The sequence below is a fragment of the Triturus cristatus genome, chromosome 9 (assembly GCF_964204655.1).
Source record: "Triturus cristatus chromosome 9, aTriCri1.1, whole genome shotgun sequence".
NCBI lineage: Eukaryota > Metazoa > Chordata > Amphibia > Caudata > Salamandridae > Triturus > Triturus cristatus.
The window spans coordinates 1,134,816,448-1,134,834,811 of NC_140592.1; the positions used below are offsets into that span (position 1 = coordinate 1,134,816,448).

At 48.7% G+C, this 18,364-nt stretch overlaps 1 protein-coding gene across 3 annotated transcripts in view; it reads right to left on the bottom strand.

The window, feature by feature from the left end:
* Positions 1–18,364, bottom strand: part of DNAL1 (dynein axonemal light chain 1) — a 281,387-nt gene that overhangs the window by 15,168 nt on the left and 247,855 nt on the right. For all 3 annotated transcript variants that reach the window (XM_085627053.1, XM_085627054.1, XM_085627055.1), the window contains exon 7: positions 221–361. In XM_085627053.1, the coding sequence (XP_085483179.1) occupies positions 221–361 (141 nt within the window). The remainder of the gene's footprint in view (positions 1–220; positions 362–18,364) is intronic.

Consider the following 18,364-nt stretch of genomic DNA (forward strand, 5'->3'; position numbering starts at 1 on the left):
ATTAAAAATGAGGCACATAAATTTACCTGTGAATGTCACTACAAAGTTACCCATGGGTGTGTTAGTTCAAACAGGTAAAGCCTTCATCCGCAGTGATCACACACCTAAATAACTCTGTCTTTATCTTATTGCTGTAATTCAATTTACTGATATTTCACATGCATACATTAGTACGCCAAACATTGTTGCCCATATAATGCGACCAAACATGCCATCTTACCGTCAAGTTTTTTCAGCTTGGGTAGTCGCTTGGTCGCCTCATCCACCCAGTTGCCTTCGCTGCTGTGCTTCTCCTCTAGGGGATTTGCCACAAACACAAGGTCTTCCAGTGATGCCAGATCAGCTAGTTTTACAAACTCCGCTACATAGAACAGAATATTTCAATCTTATTTGCTCTGGGACAATAGCATCTTTTATATGTTTCGTTGTTAACACGAGACACAAACATATCAGCTACAAAACATAGGCAGCACGAGAATTTTTTTAATGGGCAGCCAAGGCCAGGAAAGTAGACAAAAACTGTAAAGAAGAAATGATTCTCTGTGTTGGACTAATAATGAAATAGTGCTAAAATACCGCTTTGGACTTTGCTCAATAGGCCTGGTCATAATTCCATAGTAAAGCTACCCTAGTAAAAACATATGATCACGCAAATCAACATACAAACCGGTAAATGACAAATAAGGTATTTTTAAGCCATAGGCGCATATAATCACGCAACACTTTGCAAACCATATGCACAATTGAGCTAGGTGACATCCAATAGAGTTAGGTGACATCCTTTTTTAATGGCAACATTTTTTTATTACAGAAGTTTGGGGGAAAAAAGGTCTGCTGCAGATCATGCCCAGTGTCACGAGAGTACTCCTGGAATAAGAATCAAACTTTAAAACTGCAATTGCAAGTATTGACAATACACAGCAACATGTGGCTAGGTCAGAAGTGGGCTGTAGGGATTGTGTTGTATTATATGGTAAGGTTGTGCGGCCTTACCGTGTTATACACTCGCAACACTGCCTTGGGTCCAGTTGGGCTCGTTTGTAATACCTTAAGCTCAACCCTGGGTAGTGTGGTTTAGAGCAGCAAGGCTTAAACAAAGCAACTAGTGTAAAGCATTTAGAAGCCCCAAACAAAGAAATAAGGAAGTCAACACTAATTTTAAAAAATAGATTATATTTCTATGAATTTTTAGACACCTAGATGAGTAAAATCCGCTAGAGGGGTCCAAAGATATAGATTTTTACACAAAACTGAAATTTCAGTTTGTTAGTCCACAGCATGAACTAGCATTGGTAACTACAAAGATGAAAAGTTTGAAAAAGTTGTTTTCAGCTCGTTCCGCCCGAGGTGGGCAACCACATCTGCCAGGGAGAAGGTTAGGGGCGGCCGCTAAGGAGTATTTGGACAGCTACATGGTCACCAAAGCAGTCTCAAGTGCAGTTCCACACTTCACTTCTAGCCTGCCATAGACTTCAATGGAGTTATTCTGAAGCTGGGGGTGCAGGATGCTGAAAGATGCTCTGGGTGCTGTGACAACAGGAGTATCTTTATGGTTATTCTTTGGTCCACGGGGTTAGGTTGGGTGACTGACCACAGAGGTCTGTGTCCCTCAAAGTTCTCATTGAGCCAGTAGAAGGACAGCTGTGGCTGGATTACCAATCTCTGTACACAATGGGTCCAGTGGTTTGCTTTGGTGAAGGCTGATGTCTCTCTTGGGAGGCCAATCTAAACTCAGATGACACTCCTTGGTCGAGCAGACTCACGGACAACTTTTGGCCATTGAGGATCCGTTTCTTGGGGTGCTAAGCAGCGATTTGCCGAAAGTGGCTGCTGACTTTGCGGAATGGGCTCTCAGCTTTAATGGCCCTGGTTGGCGGGGGTCAGCAGACTGGCCATTGGAGTCACTTCTTTGGTCTGGGGCACATGAGCGGCTTTTACATGAGCCAAGAGCCACAGGCACAGTACATTTTTCACTAGCCAAAAGTGCAGTCCAGCAGATGGTGCTGCATCTCTTGCCAGGTCCAGGAGCCAGCAGAGCAGTCCTTCAGTCCTTTCTCCAGTTCCAGCGTGATTAGAGGTTTAGGGTGTAAGGGGTACCATATTTGTGCCCGGAAAGTGCCCTGGGGGGGGAATGATGCAGTAACTAGCCAATTGGCTACCAGAATCCCTCCCAACCTGTGACGACGTCTGGCTATGTCTGCACCTGGCAATTCCAGGGTACACTATTCTGCCCACTCCCAACATGACGGAACACCTCCTTGAATATTAGGACCTTGGTAGTCCACCCTAAAGGTTTGGCTGCCTGTTTGCTACATGACCAAGTGGGGGGGGGGGGGAACAGCTTGGGCACTGGTCTCCGCTCTCTATTCCCACAGTCAGCCTTCCTGTCTGTACCCCTCAGGAGTGTGATCACCATTTGATCACCAAGGGCGGCTGCACCTTTAAAGGTCACCTTTTGGGCTAACACCCTGAGTGGCTTCCTGCAAAGGGAGTTAACACCTTTCCCTGCAGCAGGCTTCTATTGTTCCTGAGCTTGGGAGTCATTCACACTACTCCCCAGGAGGGCAGAAGGCTGTTTGGTAGCTAGCAACTGTGCGAGGCCACTGGACAAACTGGACAACCGTGTGACCGCTTTCTAAAATATTAACTGCGACTGGGGCATCAAGTCAGGTTTAATGCTATGATTAATTTGATACCTTAAAGTACTCATTTTAGTAGTCGCATTCAGTAGGTAGTCGGGATGAAAGGTCAGCTGGTAACTCTGTTAGCCACTGGGGCTACAAATATTTGTGTTGCTGTCAGGACATATTGAATGCATATGTCCTACTTAATAATATACACTTCCCTGCCTCAGGGCTCCATAGGCCTTCCTTACAAGAGATGTATATATATCTTGTTAAGGAAGTGGGGTCAGAGTTGAACTAGCAGTGTAAAACTGCTCTTCTGGGCTTCAATGGCAGGCTGGGAGCCATGTTGTACTTTGTTCCAAACAGGGTGGCGCAATCAGTGCTGCAGCCCTGAGGAGACACTTAGTCTTACATGCCCTGGGTACTCTTGGTATCTTATACTAGGGACTTATAAGTAAGTCAGGTTATGTTGGTTGGGGGTAGCCAATACAACATATTTTTTGTATTAGGTTAAAACACTGGCACTGTGGTCTGGTTAGCAGGCCTCAGTGCAGTCTGAGTCGAAAAACTAACAGCATCACTCCAATACTTTGGGGGTGATCATGCAAAAAGAAGCATTTATTTACATGGGCAACGAGAATACAAAATGGGGAAAGCAAATTGATGAATTAATCACTGCCTCTGGATATTCTCTGGGCCGCATTTCATTTGATCGTTTTATTGCTCTTTTTGCCACTACATACAGGGACCAACCTCCATGCAAATCAGACTCTGTCTCTTTTAGGACAGATTGTCTAGCCCAAGCCAATAGACAGTGTCGCTCTATATAAGGAAGGCAAACCGCCCCAGACAGGTTTCTTCCTTGCTGGGCCTCGTCAGTGATGTGTGCAGCCTCTGTAATGGACGATGGGATGGAATATAAAATCAGAATAATAACCAGTGGTTCAGAGACATCAAGTATTTCCATCACTGAAGATGGCGGACGGACAGGACGTCTGAGCTCCCGGCTCCGCAGCCCGTCTGCTGTTTGCATGACATCCTGATCTTTAATCCTGCCTACGGCGCGAGCAATTGTCACCGCGGATGCGCTGATACTTTCCGCATTCCTCCGATGTTCCCGCCGGCTTTTTTGGTCGAGGATTCATAGAGTTTGCCGACTTTGGACTTTGCCCACGCAATCTGGCCCGACCACCGCCACCGGACACCGCTTATCACGTACGGTGAGACGACCCGGGGCTGGACCGGCGACTGGGGAAATGTAACTGGACGTGGAGTGGGCGGCCCGGCGGAGCCTTCTTCGCGACGGAGAGAATTCCGGTACGATTGGGTCCTGGCTGGTGTATTTTCCTTTGTCCTCCCACCAGCGGTCAGAGCGGTGTCCGTTCGAGGGCGCCCACCACCCGCATTGCAACACAGCCGAGGGCTCTCCCATCGTGGGAGCCCCGTCTAGCGAGCAGCAACCCCTCTTGCCGTAACTACTGTCCCTCCATCCCGTGGTGTCGCCCTCACCCCTCCGAGGTGGGCTAACGGCAAAACTGGTACCGGTGCCGGTCTACCTCGCCGGATAGGCGGAAGCCGCCATATCCCTGACGCAAGCTTCCCTGCCTACTGTCGAGCTGGAGGGTGTCCCGGTGGCGCCTCTACATACTGTCGGCATGCTGAAGCAGGGGGCAGACCTAACCTATGGTGATATCCTTCTAGCCCTGGGGGACTTGCGGGCGACATGGTGCCAACGCACTCGTGAACTGGAGCGGAAGTTCGATACCGCTATGCCACCCAGGGAGCTACAGCGGTTGTCTGACCCCCCAAGGCCTCTCATTCCCTTCGAGGCGGATACAAATTGGCGACAGGGGGATACTGTGGAACGTCCTCTCCCTGGTAACAGTGTCGAGGGTTCTTTTACGGACAAAGTTGCAGATACAAAGCTCCCTTCCACTTTCCAAGCCGAGACTCTGCCTCTGCAAGTGTTGCCATGTCTGCCTCAACATCGCCGGAGTGTGAGCCGTTCTGTGGGGAAAACTGTGTTTGTCACTATCGATGTGGTGATGGTCTCTGACTGGGAACTCTCGCTTCTTCCCCCTCTGCGTCATCGTTGCCGGGAGCGGCCATCTTGCTCCTTTGTTCTGCCTGAGGTACACTCCCAGCGGCGGCCATGTTTGGTGGGGTCTCCGCGTTCAGGCCAGGGTTGAAGTTGCCACCTTTGATGATCCTGCCTGACCGCCTGGCATGACCCGGACTAGAATATCTGTTTATGTATCGGTTGTGCCGCATGTGTGTAATTTGCTACTGTTTCTTGCGGGGGTGGATCTGTGGGGCCGCTTAGGATCGGGCCGGGGCTGGGCGATTCCCTTTAGTTTGCTGTCCGTATTGGCGGGCGGGGACTAGGACGGGACTGCTAATTGTTTGCTTTACTCGCACATTTGGAATGGAGTCTCCCCACCTGCCGTCTTGCTTGCTATTTCAGTAGTGCTGATGATATACAGGGTGGGGGACGCTTAAGGGGCTGTGGTGACCGGGAGTATGTGAAAATTCCTCCTCCTGCTTTCTCTGGGAGTCGGAGGCTGGGAGGTTATTTCCCACTCTCCAGACTCTCTTTCCTACTTGGGGTTCATCTGGGGCGACAGGCATGCCTATTGGGGGGGGGTGGGCCGTGGCCTTCCGCTGGTATGCAGGGTGGGGGGACGGGATGTGTTCTATGTCTTCTTCGTCTCTATGGCCCTCTTTCTCTTCCGGTCTCTCTGCCTCTTTGGTTTCTTTCTCTTCTATGTTTCCTTGTTTCTTCGGAGTCGGGGCTCAGTGTTAGTAGGGAGTTTTTTGAGTTCTATCATTCTGTGATATAGTGTATGCTCTTAGTTCCTGGATGGTGGCCACCTGCTTTCTTACCAATGCCTTCCTCTATAACGCCTCCTTCTGGGTGCTCCTTGAACAGTGATGTCTCTCCTGGTCAGTGATTAGCTTCGACTCCTTTCGATGTTCACTACATCATACTCGACTACACCATAAAATTAAACCTTTTCTTATCCTGACGTTATTGTTCTATGTTTACGAATGTCATAGCAGCCGGCCCCGAGGGGTTGTAGGCAGACGCTGTGTATTGTGCATCTACCGAAATAAAGGTTTTTTAAAAAAAAAAAAAAAGTATTTCCATCACTCTCTCTTAAGTCATCACCAGGTAAAGATATAACTACTTCACTTATATTTAGGTAGATCTATGATCTCACAGGTGTACTATTCTACCATGTAAATAGGTTTAGTTTCTACAAACTGTATGAAAAAAATGGAAAAGACAATAAAATATGCATTTTTTCATAAAATCTAGTGTAACATTAATGAATATTTCTAAGAGAACATGGATTCAAACATGGCTCCATCTAACTACTCAAAATAAATACTCAAGGATACAATGGCAGTACAACACAAATGCAGGAGTACTAAAATGTCCTTGCCTTGAATGCATGGCCTACATATTCGGATTCGCCTCCTCATAGCAGTCAATGCTTTAATTATATCAAGATTGGGGAATGAACTAAAAACAAAAAGAATGAACTTCCTGTGACACTTCGGTAAAAAAGGACTAAGGAAATTGTGATTTTGTCCTGTGACCAGATTCTTTTTTTTTCTTCTTTTTTTTTTAAAACAAACTTTATTAACTTTTTCAAGTCCACCAGTAGGAACACATCTACATCCACGTAGCAGCACTAAAGTACAAATCTCAAAAATATATTCACAAACCCAATCCGTAGTAAGCTTCCCATTCCCTCCAAATCTTCTTGTGCTTTTGCAAGCAATCCCACGCAGCATAATAGGTTTTTTCAGTTGGAAACACCAGGTGTGAAACCATAACCTGGTTTCAAGGCCAGCACTTTCCCCAGCAGCTTCCGCCTACTGCCGCTCGCCAGTCTCCAGTTCCTGCTCAGTGCCCCGGGTTTGAGCCAGTAGCCCGTCCCGCGCCGCAGTTTCTCCTCGCCAATCCTCGTCCGTTTTAGGGGTAATCCCCCCTCTCCCTCATTGTTGCCCTCCTGCGGGCCTATAATTCTGTAGCTTTATTTTTCATTTGTTTTCTCTTTTACTGTGCACTGTTATCTCTGCCCAGATTCTCCCGCCGCTGCTGCCCCTGCGGCCCCAACCCCCACTCAGTCCCGCTCCTGCCTCCCGACCTCTGCTCCCGCCCCCCTACCCTTCTTATGGCGGCTGCTGTGAGGTCGCGCAGCGGGTGCGCTGCTGGCGCACCTAAGGCAAGCTCGTGTGCGGTTGTCCGCACCCAGCGCCAGAGCCCCTGGCCCCCGCGAGCGCCAGGACACCCGACTCCGCTACAATGCCAACACCCTCCACACCGGCCGATCTTCCACCAGCTTCCAGGCCACCCCATAGCACACCCACAGACCCTTCACCTGCCGAAACTGCAGCTTCACCAGCCAACGAACACAGGTATGCCCCGCCCGCCCACCAGGGCAGGCCACAACAATCTCAGATGCATACTACTCAACACCCGCTCAGTCCACAAGCACGCCGTCCAACTCTGGATCCTTCTCGATTCATCCTCCCCAGTCGTCGCGTTCCTGACGGAGACGTAGATGAACGCCTCCTCGGCACCAGATATGGCCATTGCCATCCCGTACGGCTACAAGATCACCCGCAGGGACCGAAACAACAAATCAGGAGGGGGAATCGCCATTGTCCACAGGAACACCATCAGAATTTCGACCAACATCGAAGACTTCCTCAGCATGGCTGAACTCCTTCCTACACTTCCAGATCCACGTCAATCACAACACCACCCTCAGAGGATCCCTTGTCTACAGACCCCGGGGACCCCAACCACAGTTCAGCAACTCCATCGCCGACCTCATCAGCACGCACGCCCTCGCCTCCACAGACTACATCCTCCTCGGAGACCTAAACTTCCACCTCGAGAACGCCAACAACAGCAACTCCACAACACTGCTCGACAACCTCGCCAACCTAGGACTCAAACAATTCGTCATGTCACCCACCCACTCCGCCGGACACACGCTCGACCCCATCTTCTCCTCCAGCAACCACCTCACCTTCAGCGACACCACCGAACACCACTGGACCAACATCCACTTCTCCTTCGAGAAACACACCACGCACAACCAACAGCAACGAATCCCCCATCGCAGCTGGAACAAGGCCACCGAAGACAAGCTCCTCACCACCCTCACCCGGGACCCTCCATTCGAGCCCTCGGACACCAACGCAACGGCCCACAGCTTCAGACAATGGATCGACGACTGCGCCAACACCCTCACCCCGATCAGGAAACCATCAAACACACAGACATGAGAGCCATCTGGTTCAAAGCCGACCTCCAGAATTCCAAGCAAACCTGCCGAAGACTCGTGAAGCAGTGGCACCAAGACCAGACACCAGACAACCACTTAGCCCTCATGAACGCCAGACGCAAGCACCACCAACTCATCCGATCTGCCAAAAGAACCTCCTTCAAGGAACGCATTGACAACAGCACACACAACAGCAAGGAGCTCTTCAACATCGTGAAAGAACTCGCCACCCCCAGCTCCAGTGCTAATGACATCCTGCCATCGCAAGAACTCTGCAACTCCCTGGCCACCTTCTTCCACTGCAAGATCGCAGACATCCACCATAACTTCGACACTCAGACAAAGACGACTGTCGCTGAAACCCCCGACTGAACACCCACCAAACACACCGACCTCCTGGTCTGCTGGAACAACGTCAACGACGAAGACACCATCAAAATCATGAACACCATCCACTCTGGATCACCTTACCACCCATGCCCCACCACATCTTTAACAAAGCAAGCTCCATCGTCGGACCCCAACTCCGAAAGATCATCAACAGTTCCATCGACACCGCCACCTTCTAGGAGAGCTGGAAACACGCAGAGATCAACGCTTTACTCAAACCCAAGGCAGACCCAAACGACCTCAAGAACTTTCGACCCATCTCCCTGCTCCCGTTCCTAGTGAAAGTCATTGAGAAGACCGCCAACAAACAACTGACCCACTTCCTGGAGGAGAACATCATCCTGGACTCCTCCCAATCCGGCTTCCGCAGCAATCACAGCACCGAAACCACCCTCATCACCGCCACCGACATCAGGACCCTGATGGACAATGGCAAAAGTGCAGCCCTCATCCTCCTGGACCTCTCGGCCGCCTTCGACACCATCTGCCACCACACCCTGCGAACACGCCTCCACGACGCAGGGATCTGTGACAAAACCCTTAACTGGATCACCTCCTTCCTCAGCAGCAGAACCCAGAGAGTCCACCTCCCCCCATTCCGATCCGAAGTCCCAACGATCACCTGCGGCGTACCCCAAGGATCATCCCTCAGCCCGACCCTTTTCAACATCTACATGGCACCTCTCACCAACATCGTCCGAGCACACCACCTTAACATCATCTCGTACGCCGATGACACCCAGCTGATCCTCTCCTTCACCAAGGACCCGGCCACTGCCAAATCCAACCTCCACGAGTGAATGAAGGCCGTCGCAGACTGGATGAATACCAGCCGTCTGAAACTAAACTCTGACAAGACGGAAGTCCTCATCCTCGGCTTCACCCCCTCCGCATTGGACGACTTCTGGTGGCCGGCCACGTTGGGAGCTGCTCGACACCAACCAACCACGCATGCAACCTGGGGTTCATCCTGGACACAACGCTCTTCATGACCCAGCAAGTCAACGCGGTCTCCTCCTCCTGCTTCAACACCCTCTGCATGTTCCGCAAGATCTACAGATGGATCCCCACTGAAACCAGAAGGAAGGTCACCCAAGTCCTCATCAGTAGCAGGCTGGACTACGGCAACGCCCTCCAACGCATACAAAATGCCTCTGCGCGCCTCAACGCATACAAAATGCCTCTGCGCGCCTCATCTTCTGTATCCCTCACCACAGCCACATCCCGGCCCACCTGAGACCTGCACTGGCTCCCGGTCAACAAGAGGTTCACCTTCAAATTCCTCACCCACGCTCACAAAGCACTCCACAACACCGGACCATCATACCTCAACGAACGACTCCTCTTCAACACCCCGAACCGAAAGCTTCGCTCTGCTGACCTCGCCCTCGCCACCATCCCACGCATCCGCCGAACGACCACCGGCGGCAGATCATTCTCCCACCTCGCCGCCAAGACATGGAACTCCCTCCACACCCACCTGCGACAGACCCAGGACCGGCTGACCTTCCGGAGACTTCTCAAGACCTGGCTGTTCGATCAGTAGCTGCATCATCCCCCCCGCCCCAGCGCCTTGAGACCCTCACGGGTGAGTAGCGTGCTCTACAAATGCTTGATTATACTGCCAATAGGGTGCTAGGATGGGGCAGGCCCAGACCATGTGATAGAAGTCAGCAGGCAGCGTTGAGCACCTAAAACAGGAGGGGTGAGGGATATTTCCAGCTCGGTGTAACCGTATCGGTGTTAGGGATAGCATATGAATGTAATTTAGCTGGAGGCACATGGGAATAGCCAGCACACGTGGGAACCAGTCTGGCCTCTCTCCAGTCCCTCATATCAAGCTCACCAATTTACTCCTCTCAGCAGTGTTTGAGTGTATCGAGCCAGTGAGGAGCATTGACAATAAAAGCAAGAGATGCACTTGGGTGATGGTGCCCCTGCCAATACGCCCAATCCGGAGACTGCCCTCAAGGCAGCTGAATTCTAGGAAATCAGTGTCCAAGGAGATGTTGGCAGTGTGGGTGTGACGTAGTTGTAAATATGTATGGAATTGTGTCTGACTAAGGTGGTAACTCTTGCAAGTCCCAGAAAGTCAAAATGCAATCCCCAAGGCCTATGATGTTTACTGTGTCCCACTTGTGAAATCCCTCCAAGTCAGATGAGTGGTGTAGCCACATGCCCTTCCAGAGGGGGGTCATCCCTGTCAAACGGCAGCTCTAGCCCAAGTATAGTAGGGAAGATCTCCAATACATTAAGACCACACGGGCGACATTGAGGAGGATACACAGTTTCGATGCGCCATCAAAATGTCCAAGATATTGTCCAGACACAGGAAAAATAGTTCCCCACAGTAGATCAGGTAATTCCAGCCTCCATTCAAATAATCATTAATGACAAGTGTGATGCCAGATAGTAGCATTGGAGTTCCACCATCCCCAGGCCACTTTCATAAGGGGACTGCCAGCCATTTATGAAAGCAATACTTGAACAGCCACCAGACCAGTGGAAGGCTCAGAGAACAGAGTTGAGCACATTCAATCACTGAGAGAAGATCAGGAAATTTTGAAATACACACAGAAAATGAGGAAGGATCATCTTAAAAAGGGTTATATGGCCCATGATGTGAAGTGGAAGCGGAGTCCATGTCTGGATATCGCGCTTCTCTGTAGACACCAGAGGGACAAGTTAAGGTGTATCGAAAGTTCTGGGAGAAAGGCAATATGAACCCTCATGTACTTAAAGGAGAGGTGCCTTACCAAAAAGTCAGATTGTCAGGAGAGGGTTGTTGCATCGCACTTGACCAGGACCAGTATAGACTTGGATCTGTTCATGCGCAGACCAGAGGCTTCTTCATACAGGCCAAGGCCAATAAGACAGCGGGCCTTGAAGTATGTGGGTCAGCCAGGAAGAGAAAGATGTAACCTGCATATCCTCTCCTGCATCCCAGGACCACACGCGGTATTGAGCATCACAGCAGAGGACCCATGCAAAGGGCTCAATTGCAGGGGGAAACAGCAAGAGTGATAGAGATCAGCCCTGGCTGTGCTTCTGCAGATAGGGAACCAAAGGTAGAGTGATCCATTGACCTGGATCTGGGCAGAGGGCTGGTGTTAAAGGGCTCCAATGAGGCGACATATGTATGTCTCCAGTCCAGCACAATCCAGCACCGACCAAAGGTAGGACCAATTTTCTGTATCAAAGGTTTTTTCAAAGTCTATTAAAAGCAGCGCTGCTGAAAGATGGGAGCTGGTTATCTGGGATAGCGCCACCTGAACCTTTCTAATGCAGTGTTGAATGCTGCACCATGGCATAAATCTACATTGGTCTTGGTAGGTGAAATAGAGGAGGGCAGTCTGCAGCCAGTTAGCCAGGATCTTGCCGAAAAGCTTGACTTTGGTGTTGATCAGGAAAATGGGCCTGTACGATAAGCAGTGGTCAGAGGAGTGACCCGGCTTATGTGTGACCACTATGGAGGCCAAATCCAGCCCAGGTGGAAAGGCTCCCCACTTAGCCACCTCAGTATAGAGTTTTAGTAGAACCGGGGTCAGTTCAGTGCAGACCTTCTGGGGATAGTCAAAGTGGAATCCGCAGGGGCTGGGCGTTTTGCCAGAGGACCAGTCGGGCAAGGCAGAGTAGATTTTGTCGGCAATGATGGGTTAGTCTAGTTTCTGGGCCAGAGGGGGGAGGTTCTATGTAGTGGAATATCAGCTAATAGCGGGTGCTCCACCTCCCGAGTCTGTGCCCAGATTCTTAAGTGTAGACCTTATGCATGTCTACAAAGGCCCTGACTTGGCTGGACACACATCCAACTTCAGGCCACTTAGATCAATGTAAAATTACACAGACCCAGAGGAAGATTTAGTAACATTTTGTGCTGGGTTTGAATCACAAAACTCATGCTAACTGCCACTACACCTTTATTTGAGATGTACTCTAGAGTACTTTTGGATTTTGACGTAAAGCCCTATCTATTAACATCTGTAGACACAGCTTTGCTCCAAAATAATAATGCTCCTTTGGGGGTGGTGTTAAAAACTAAAAATGTTTTTATTCCTTCAAAACTTTCTGACTTAGCATGTGTGCTGCACTTTACAGCACAGATCCAATGTAGGAAATTTAGACTGTCTAAGCATGATATTTTGTACTTGAAGGGTCTCTTTCCAGTACACAGCCTATGCTACACATCATGCAGACACCATTACACTTTGGTGCAAAGGTGGTTGCATGGCACTAAGCAGTCTGCTTGTACACCAGTGCTAGAGGAGAGAGCAGGACAGCATCATATGAACCAAGAAGGAGCGCCAGATCTTGATAGATATGGCACTGTCTGGATGTTTCCCTTTCATACAACACAGCACATTAATTGAAAACTTTGTAAATCTGTCCCTTAGTCCTAGTCTCAACTGTGGTCCCTCCACATGGTCCAAATCTCAATGGATATCTATGCAATATGTTGGTGATGCACAGATCATCTGCAGGAGTGCCTTGACTTCAAAAGACAGGCCACAGATAATCTTCCATTCTTTAATGACCGGAACTGAGTAAGCCACTCATTATACATGTAACTTGCTATTTCTTTAACTGCATAAGGGATATTCTGACAGTCTCTTTTGATTTGAGTTCCAAGTTATTTATGATCAAGCACTACCCTTCCCGATCATCGCCAATCATACACCACCAGTCACTTTTTTCTTATTTCCAAACATCTGTTTTGGTACAAAATATGGACAAGTGATTGACTAAACAATACAAGTGCCACCTGTATAACGAGAAAGTATGTGGGGAACATGATCTTACAAAACAGTGTAATCCACACACAATAATGCATGTATGTGTTCTTTGCCTATTTTAGGTGACAAGCTGTTTCTTTGGATCAGCACCGCAACAAAATTAGATATGGAGTGTTTTAATAATAATGAGGCAGAGGAGGAGCCAAGATGGCGACCGGGACGGCAGCGTAGACTCCCGGCTCCGTGAACCTCCGCATCCCGCACGAATATCCTGCCTGAGATCCTCAACCTGTGTTACGTGGTCTTGTTTCTGAAGGAGAGGGGCTCCCGACTGTGTGACTCCGAGGTTTCTAGCAGTGCTATCGCCGGAGAAAACTGCATCTGAACCTTGCGGCCTGTGCGACCCTGGAGCCGGGACATCGAGTGGACGCCGTGGCCGGGTGGCAGTGCGACAACAGCGGCTGGTGGTGACTGGGTGGAGTCGGCCCACCGGAGCGGTGCCAAACTCGGCCTGCACCTCGGCGTGGTCATTTCTACTGCCCAGTGTAGCTGACCGAGTGCATGACCGGGGGCGCAAATCTTGGATCCTCCGGTGGCTGCCCCTGCCTTGATGGTGAGCTGCCCGGCCGCCGTCCGTATCCTGCCCCGATCATTGCGGGCCGCCCCCGGATTTCTACGGGAGCTGGTCCGTGGTGGGGACGACTGTTGCCCGTGACCACAGATAGTTTTTTGCCTGCCCCCGGAACCCGGTCACCCGCGACGTGGACATCGCGACGCTTGTCCCGGGGTCCCGGCCCCGGTGAGGGTCGGGCATACTTGGCGGCCATCTTGGGTCGATGAAACCTACCATCCTGTCCGCTGGGCCGCAGCGGGCCTGTGAGCGTACGATTTTTGAGAGTGTGGCGGCGAGATCACAAAGAGCTGAGCTGGGGTACGGCGACCTCCTCGAGGCTATTGGTACTCTTCACTCCTCCTTGGTTCATGGTTTCGTGATCTTGGGGAGTAAGCTCGATGGTGTGGCGTCGGAGTTGGGGCAGTGGCGGCCCGCCTGTCCGCACGAACACAGAGTCTACCCACACTGCGCGCAGGAGGACGCTGTGGCGGCCACCCCTGAGGTTAGTGTACGACTGGACGCCCCGGCCAGTATGCTACAGTGTGTTCGACCTTCTGAGGGTCTGATCTTTCCCGGAGTCGTCGGACCTGAGTGGGATTTGGTGGCCTCATCCCGTGCATGCCCTCCTGCGACCCAGAGACAACTCCAGCACCTAATGTCTGCTTTGGCTGCTTCTGCCTTCCTGAACCTTGCGTGCAGAGCAGATCCTAGGGCAGCACTGGGAAGCCTGTTTCCTCAAGCGGCGGACTGTGTTGATGCTCAGAGACTTCCACCCCACCTGTGTGCGTCGCTTCTCTGTTGTTATTGGACATTCCTCTGCCTAGGAACATTGGGTATGGTGCTGGGTCAAGGGGTTGGCATGGGCAGAATTCCAAAGAGTGGTCAGGGATGAGGCTAGCCCCTCGGGGGTGGTCGCTTAGTGGACGGGCGGGCTTGGGGTGGTGTGCTCTCCTGACATGGCTACTGGCACAATAGGTGCATAATGCTCCCCATCGTGGTTTGAGAAGATTGTTTTTGTGCTGTTCCTTGTTCACTTTAGGGGAACCTTACCGTGCGGGAGGGAGGAGCCGGGGGTCTGTTATGAAGGCCCTCCTCCAGTTTATAAATACTTTCTCTACCCCCCCGTCTGGTGGGGGTCCTTTCCTACTTCTTTTTCCCTATTCTCCTACATTTCGGGTCTGGTTCCAGGGCGACAGGCACACTGCTGGGGGGGGGGGGGCCGTACTCATCTGCAGAGGTGCAGGGTGGGGGGTTGGGGGAGGGGATTCTGTATTCTTTCATCTTTTTTTCCATGGCCTCCTTTTTCTTCTCTGATTCTTTTTGTTTTCTTTTCTGGGATCAGCGTGATACACCTCCTTTTGCTATGCCTCGTTGCCGTTCCATGTGTTCACAACTTCCGGGGTGTTCTTGGGGAGTTCTGGCGGGTGACTGCGGGCGCAACTGTATACTATGTGTTTCCCCATCCTGATGTTCTTGTGTTTGTGCCATTGACCGAATAGATTGCTGTAAATCGCTAACGTTCATTACTCCGCATATCCGTGATCGTTGTTTTTAAAATTGCTTGTCACCTGATCCTTCTGCCTTGTTTCATCATAAAATGAAAACCTCTTTCTCCTGGTGCCCTACTTACGCTGTTCACAATGTTAGCAGTACGATTTTGCTCCCCGAAGTGCTACCTGTGTTTATACTTGTTGTTATTGCTCTGATTGCTTAGCGGCCGGCCCCGGGGGGTTGTAGGCCCATACTTGTTCTTCCTGAACTGTCAATAAAGGTTTTAAAAAAAAAACAAAAAAAAAAAAAAAAAAAATAATGAGGCAAGGACTGGACAACTATACAACATTTAAGCACAATTTTAAATCCAGTCTGAATGAACAACAGTATATTCCTAACTTTCACCCAATCTGTCAGTTGCTGTAATATACATTTTACATACATTCTATTCATATGGCCTAGAATGGCCTACAGCCTACAGTCATAGGGATCTTTACTACTGCCTTTTTATGTAAAAAGGATCAGCACCAAAATCCTCACAACATGAGGAGCCTTACTTGTTCTAGCAGGAGACACTAACACTGGTTGGATATTTGAGGCCCATAAATGTAGGTGATAGTCAACCAGCCATTGGGCCAACAACTCTTGATGGCTACAAAGAGGAATAGGAATCCCTTCAGCAGTACTCACTTGTGCTAGAAACTCCTTTCTAGTTAGGTCACCATTATATAGATGGTACACGTGGGTTTCCTTTTCTAAGCGCATATGTTTACTGGTGTTTAAGACCAGATCCTTGAAGGCTTTTCCACCTGCAAGTTGTTGCCATACTATTAAGTATTCTGCTTTGATTAAAACGAACACCTTTTTCACAATAGTTGAGTAGATTGACTGCATTTTGATTTTGAATGTAATTAAGTTCTTTAAATGAAGCCTAAAATGATTTTCTACTCATAAAAGCACATGTCTCGTCGGGCCTGGCTGCTCTTCTTGGTTATTTATTTGGCATTATTATGTATGTACCAGTTGCACCAGATGTGTGAAATATAGCAATATTGGGGTGCTGGGGTTGGGGGTCCAGGGAAGATTAGTGTTGTATATTAACCAGAAAAAGACAAGGGGTTTAGTAAGGTGGAAGGGTTAGTATTGAGTGCAAGAACTAAGGGAAGATTAGGTGCAGCAGCTGTACAATAGTACTTTAAGTGTTTTGAAAGGAGGAACACTTCACAATCCTTATAAATGGACAGAGACCCCAGTTGCCATCTCAGGTTTCTCATTTTATTTTTTATATTTATAACCATAATTTTATGATCCACCCACACTTCTTGATGAAAACATTTTGGTCAGCTATTCCCCCTGCCTAGCATCAATTACTAAACATCAGGGTAGACCTAATTCTTTATTACAACTCTATCCCATAAGTTGCCTGTGAATATAAACTCCCAGAACTTGGGCCTTCAGAGTTACCTTGGATTCTTCTTTCTACTTTTAGTGGGAGAAACTTTGTCTTTTGAGTTTTTGCAATTTTGCTCAATATTGAAGGAACTTCTATATTACTGTTCTGTTAACATTGTACAATTTGCACATAAGAACATACTAGCTAGTATATTCCTGCAATCATTCATGAAAATAAGCTTAAAAAATGATTCCTAGTATTTCCTTGAAACAGTAAACTCTTATGGCCAGGTCATTTGATATTATTCAGGACATCCTGGCAATAATATATTTGCCACTATACATATCACATCTGCCAGGTAATTATCAGCAATTGTAAGTAACACATTTTCAGAGTTGACTGTCAACCCGTCTTCTTTTCTCAACAGGGCTGATACCCTTTTTTACAAGTAAGCCTCCTATTAAACTTAAACTGCACTTTGTTCACACCCCACTTTAAATGAATTGCCAAAAGGAATTCACAAGAAAATGTAACAAAACTGTAGGAATTAAATCATTAAAAACATTATTAAGTAATACCCACTCAGGCCACACATTACAGTGACTGGGTGTATTTGATAATTCCTCATTCATACATTGTTTACTATTTATAGTTCCTTTATTATTAAAATAGTCAGTAAGATATGTAACTATCTTAAACAGTTGCCCAAAATCACTATGTTCTAATATATGACAGGAACTGATGTGCTATTGATGTCATGGGTGCTGTACTAATGTATTCTGAAGGATACCCGAGGCCTTATAATACTTAGGGAGCTCTGTCCTTGCTTGTTCTATGGCGCATCTTTAATAAGGTGCGCCGTCGCAAACAGGGACAGTCAGTCTCAATAAACTGTGCTGCCCTCACTGCAGTGATGAACTTGCAGCTGCCTTCAGGGCAGTGCAATTAAGGTGGAGCGGCTGTTTGAAGCAACCACTAAGCCTTTCACATTACTGGCATCACCAAGCCTGCACATTAGACAGATATCACCTTGGAGGCAGGTGCAGTGAGTGACGGCACTGTCCTGCAGTGAAGTGTCTAGGGGGGTGGGGGGTGTCCATGTCACTCTCGTTCGCCCCTTTCGGATGGTGCATTAACACACTCTACTTCTTTTCAGCGCACCCTCAGTGGGCCTAATGATGGTCCATTGATTCACATCACACATTCACATTCTTGAATCTTTCCAGTCGTAGAGGTGGGAGTCCCACAGTAATTAAATTAGTAGTTAGAAATTCCATTGACTTAGACTGTAATTACATTTCCCATAAGTTTGTGTAGCAAACTGCTAAGTGACTTTGCATCTCAGTTTGGCGCACGAGGGCATAAAATAGACTATAGAGTTGGTGAAAATCAATGAGGTGAGCAACTGAAGGGGAGGCGGGTGTAGCATGTGAATCTATGAAACATATCAATGCTGGAGAACCACAGTGTACATGTAAGTAACTTTTTTTTCTCTCAAGTATTGAATCTTTCTTAGATTCACATGCTTGAATATGAATAGCTAGCAGTAGGCAACTGAAAAGAACGGTGTAACAAACAGTTTCAATGTGGCAGCGGGTAATAAACAAAGATTTACAGATGTGTGTAATGCAAATGCACTTAATAATAAACTTTAAAATAAACAAAACAAGCTTACCTTATTGAAATACATTTCTAAGAACCGCTGGTCTCATTTCTTGTTGGCAGCATCTAGACAATAGTGTTTGGTAAAAGTATGCCTGTTTGACCAAGTTGCAGCTCTGTATAGGTCAGATACAGGCTCTCCTGCGCAAAGA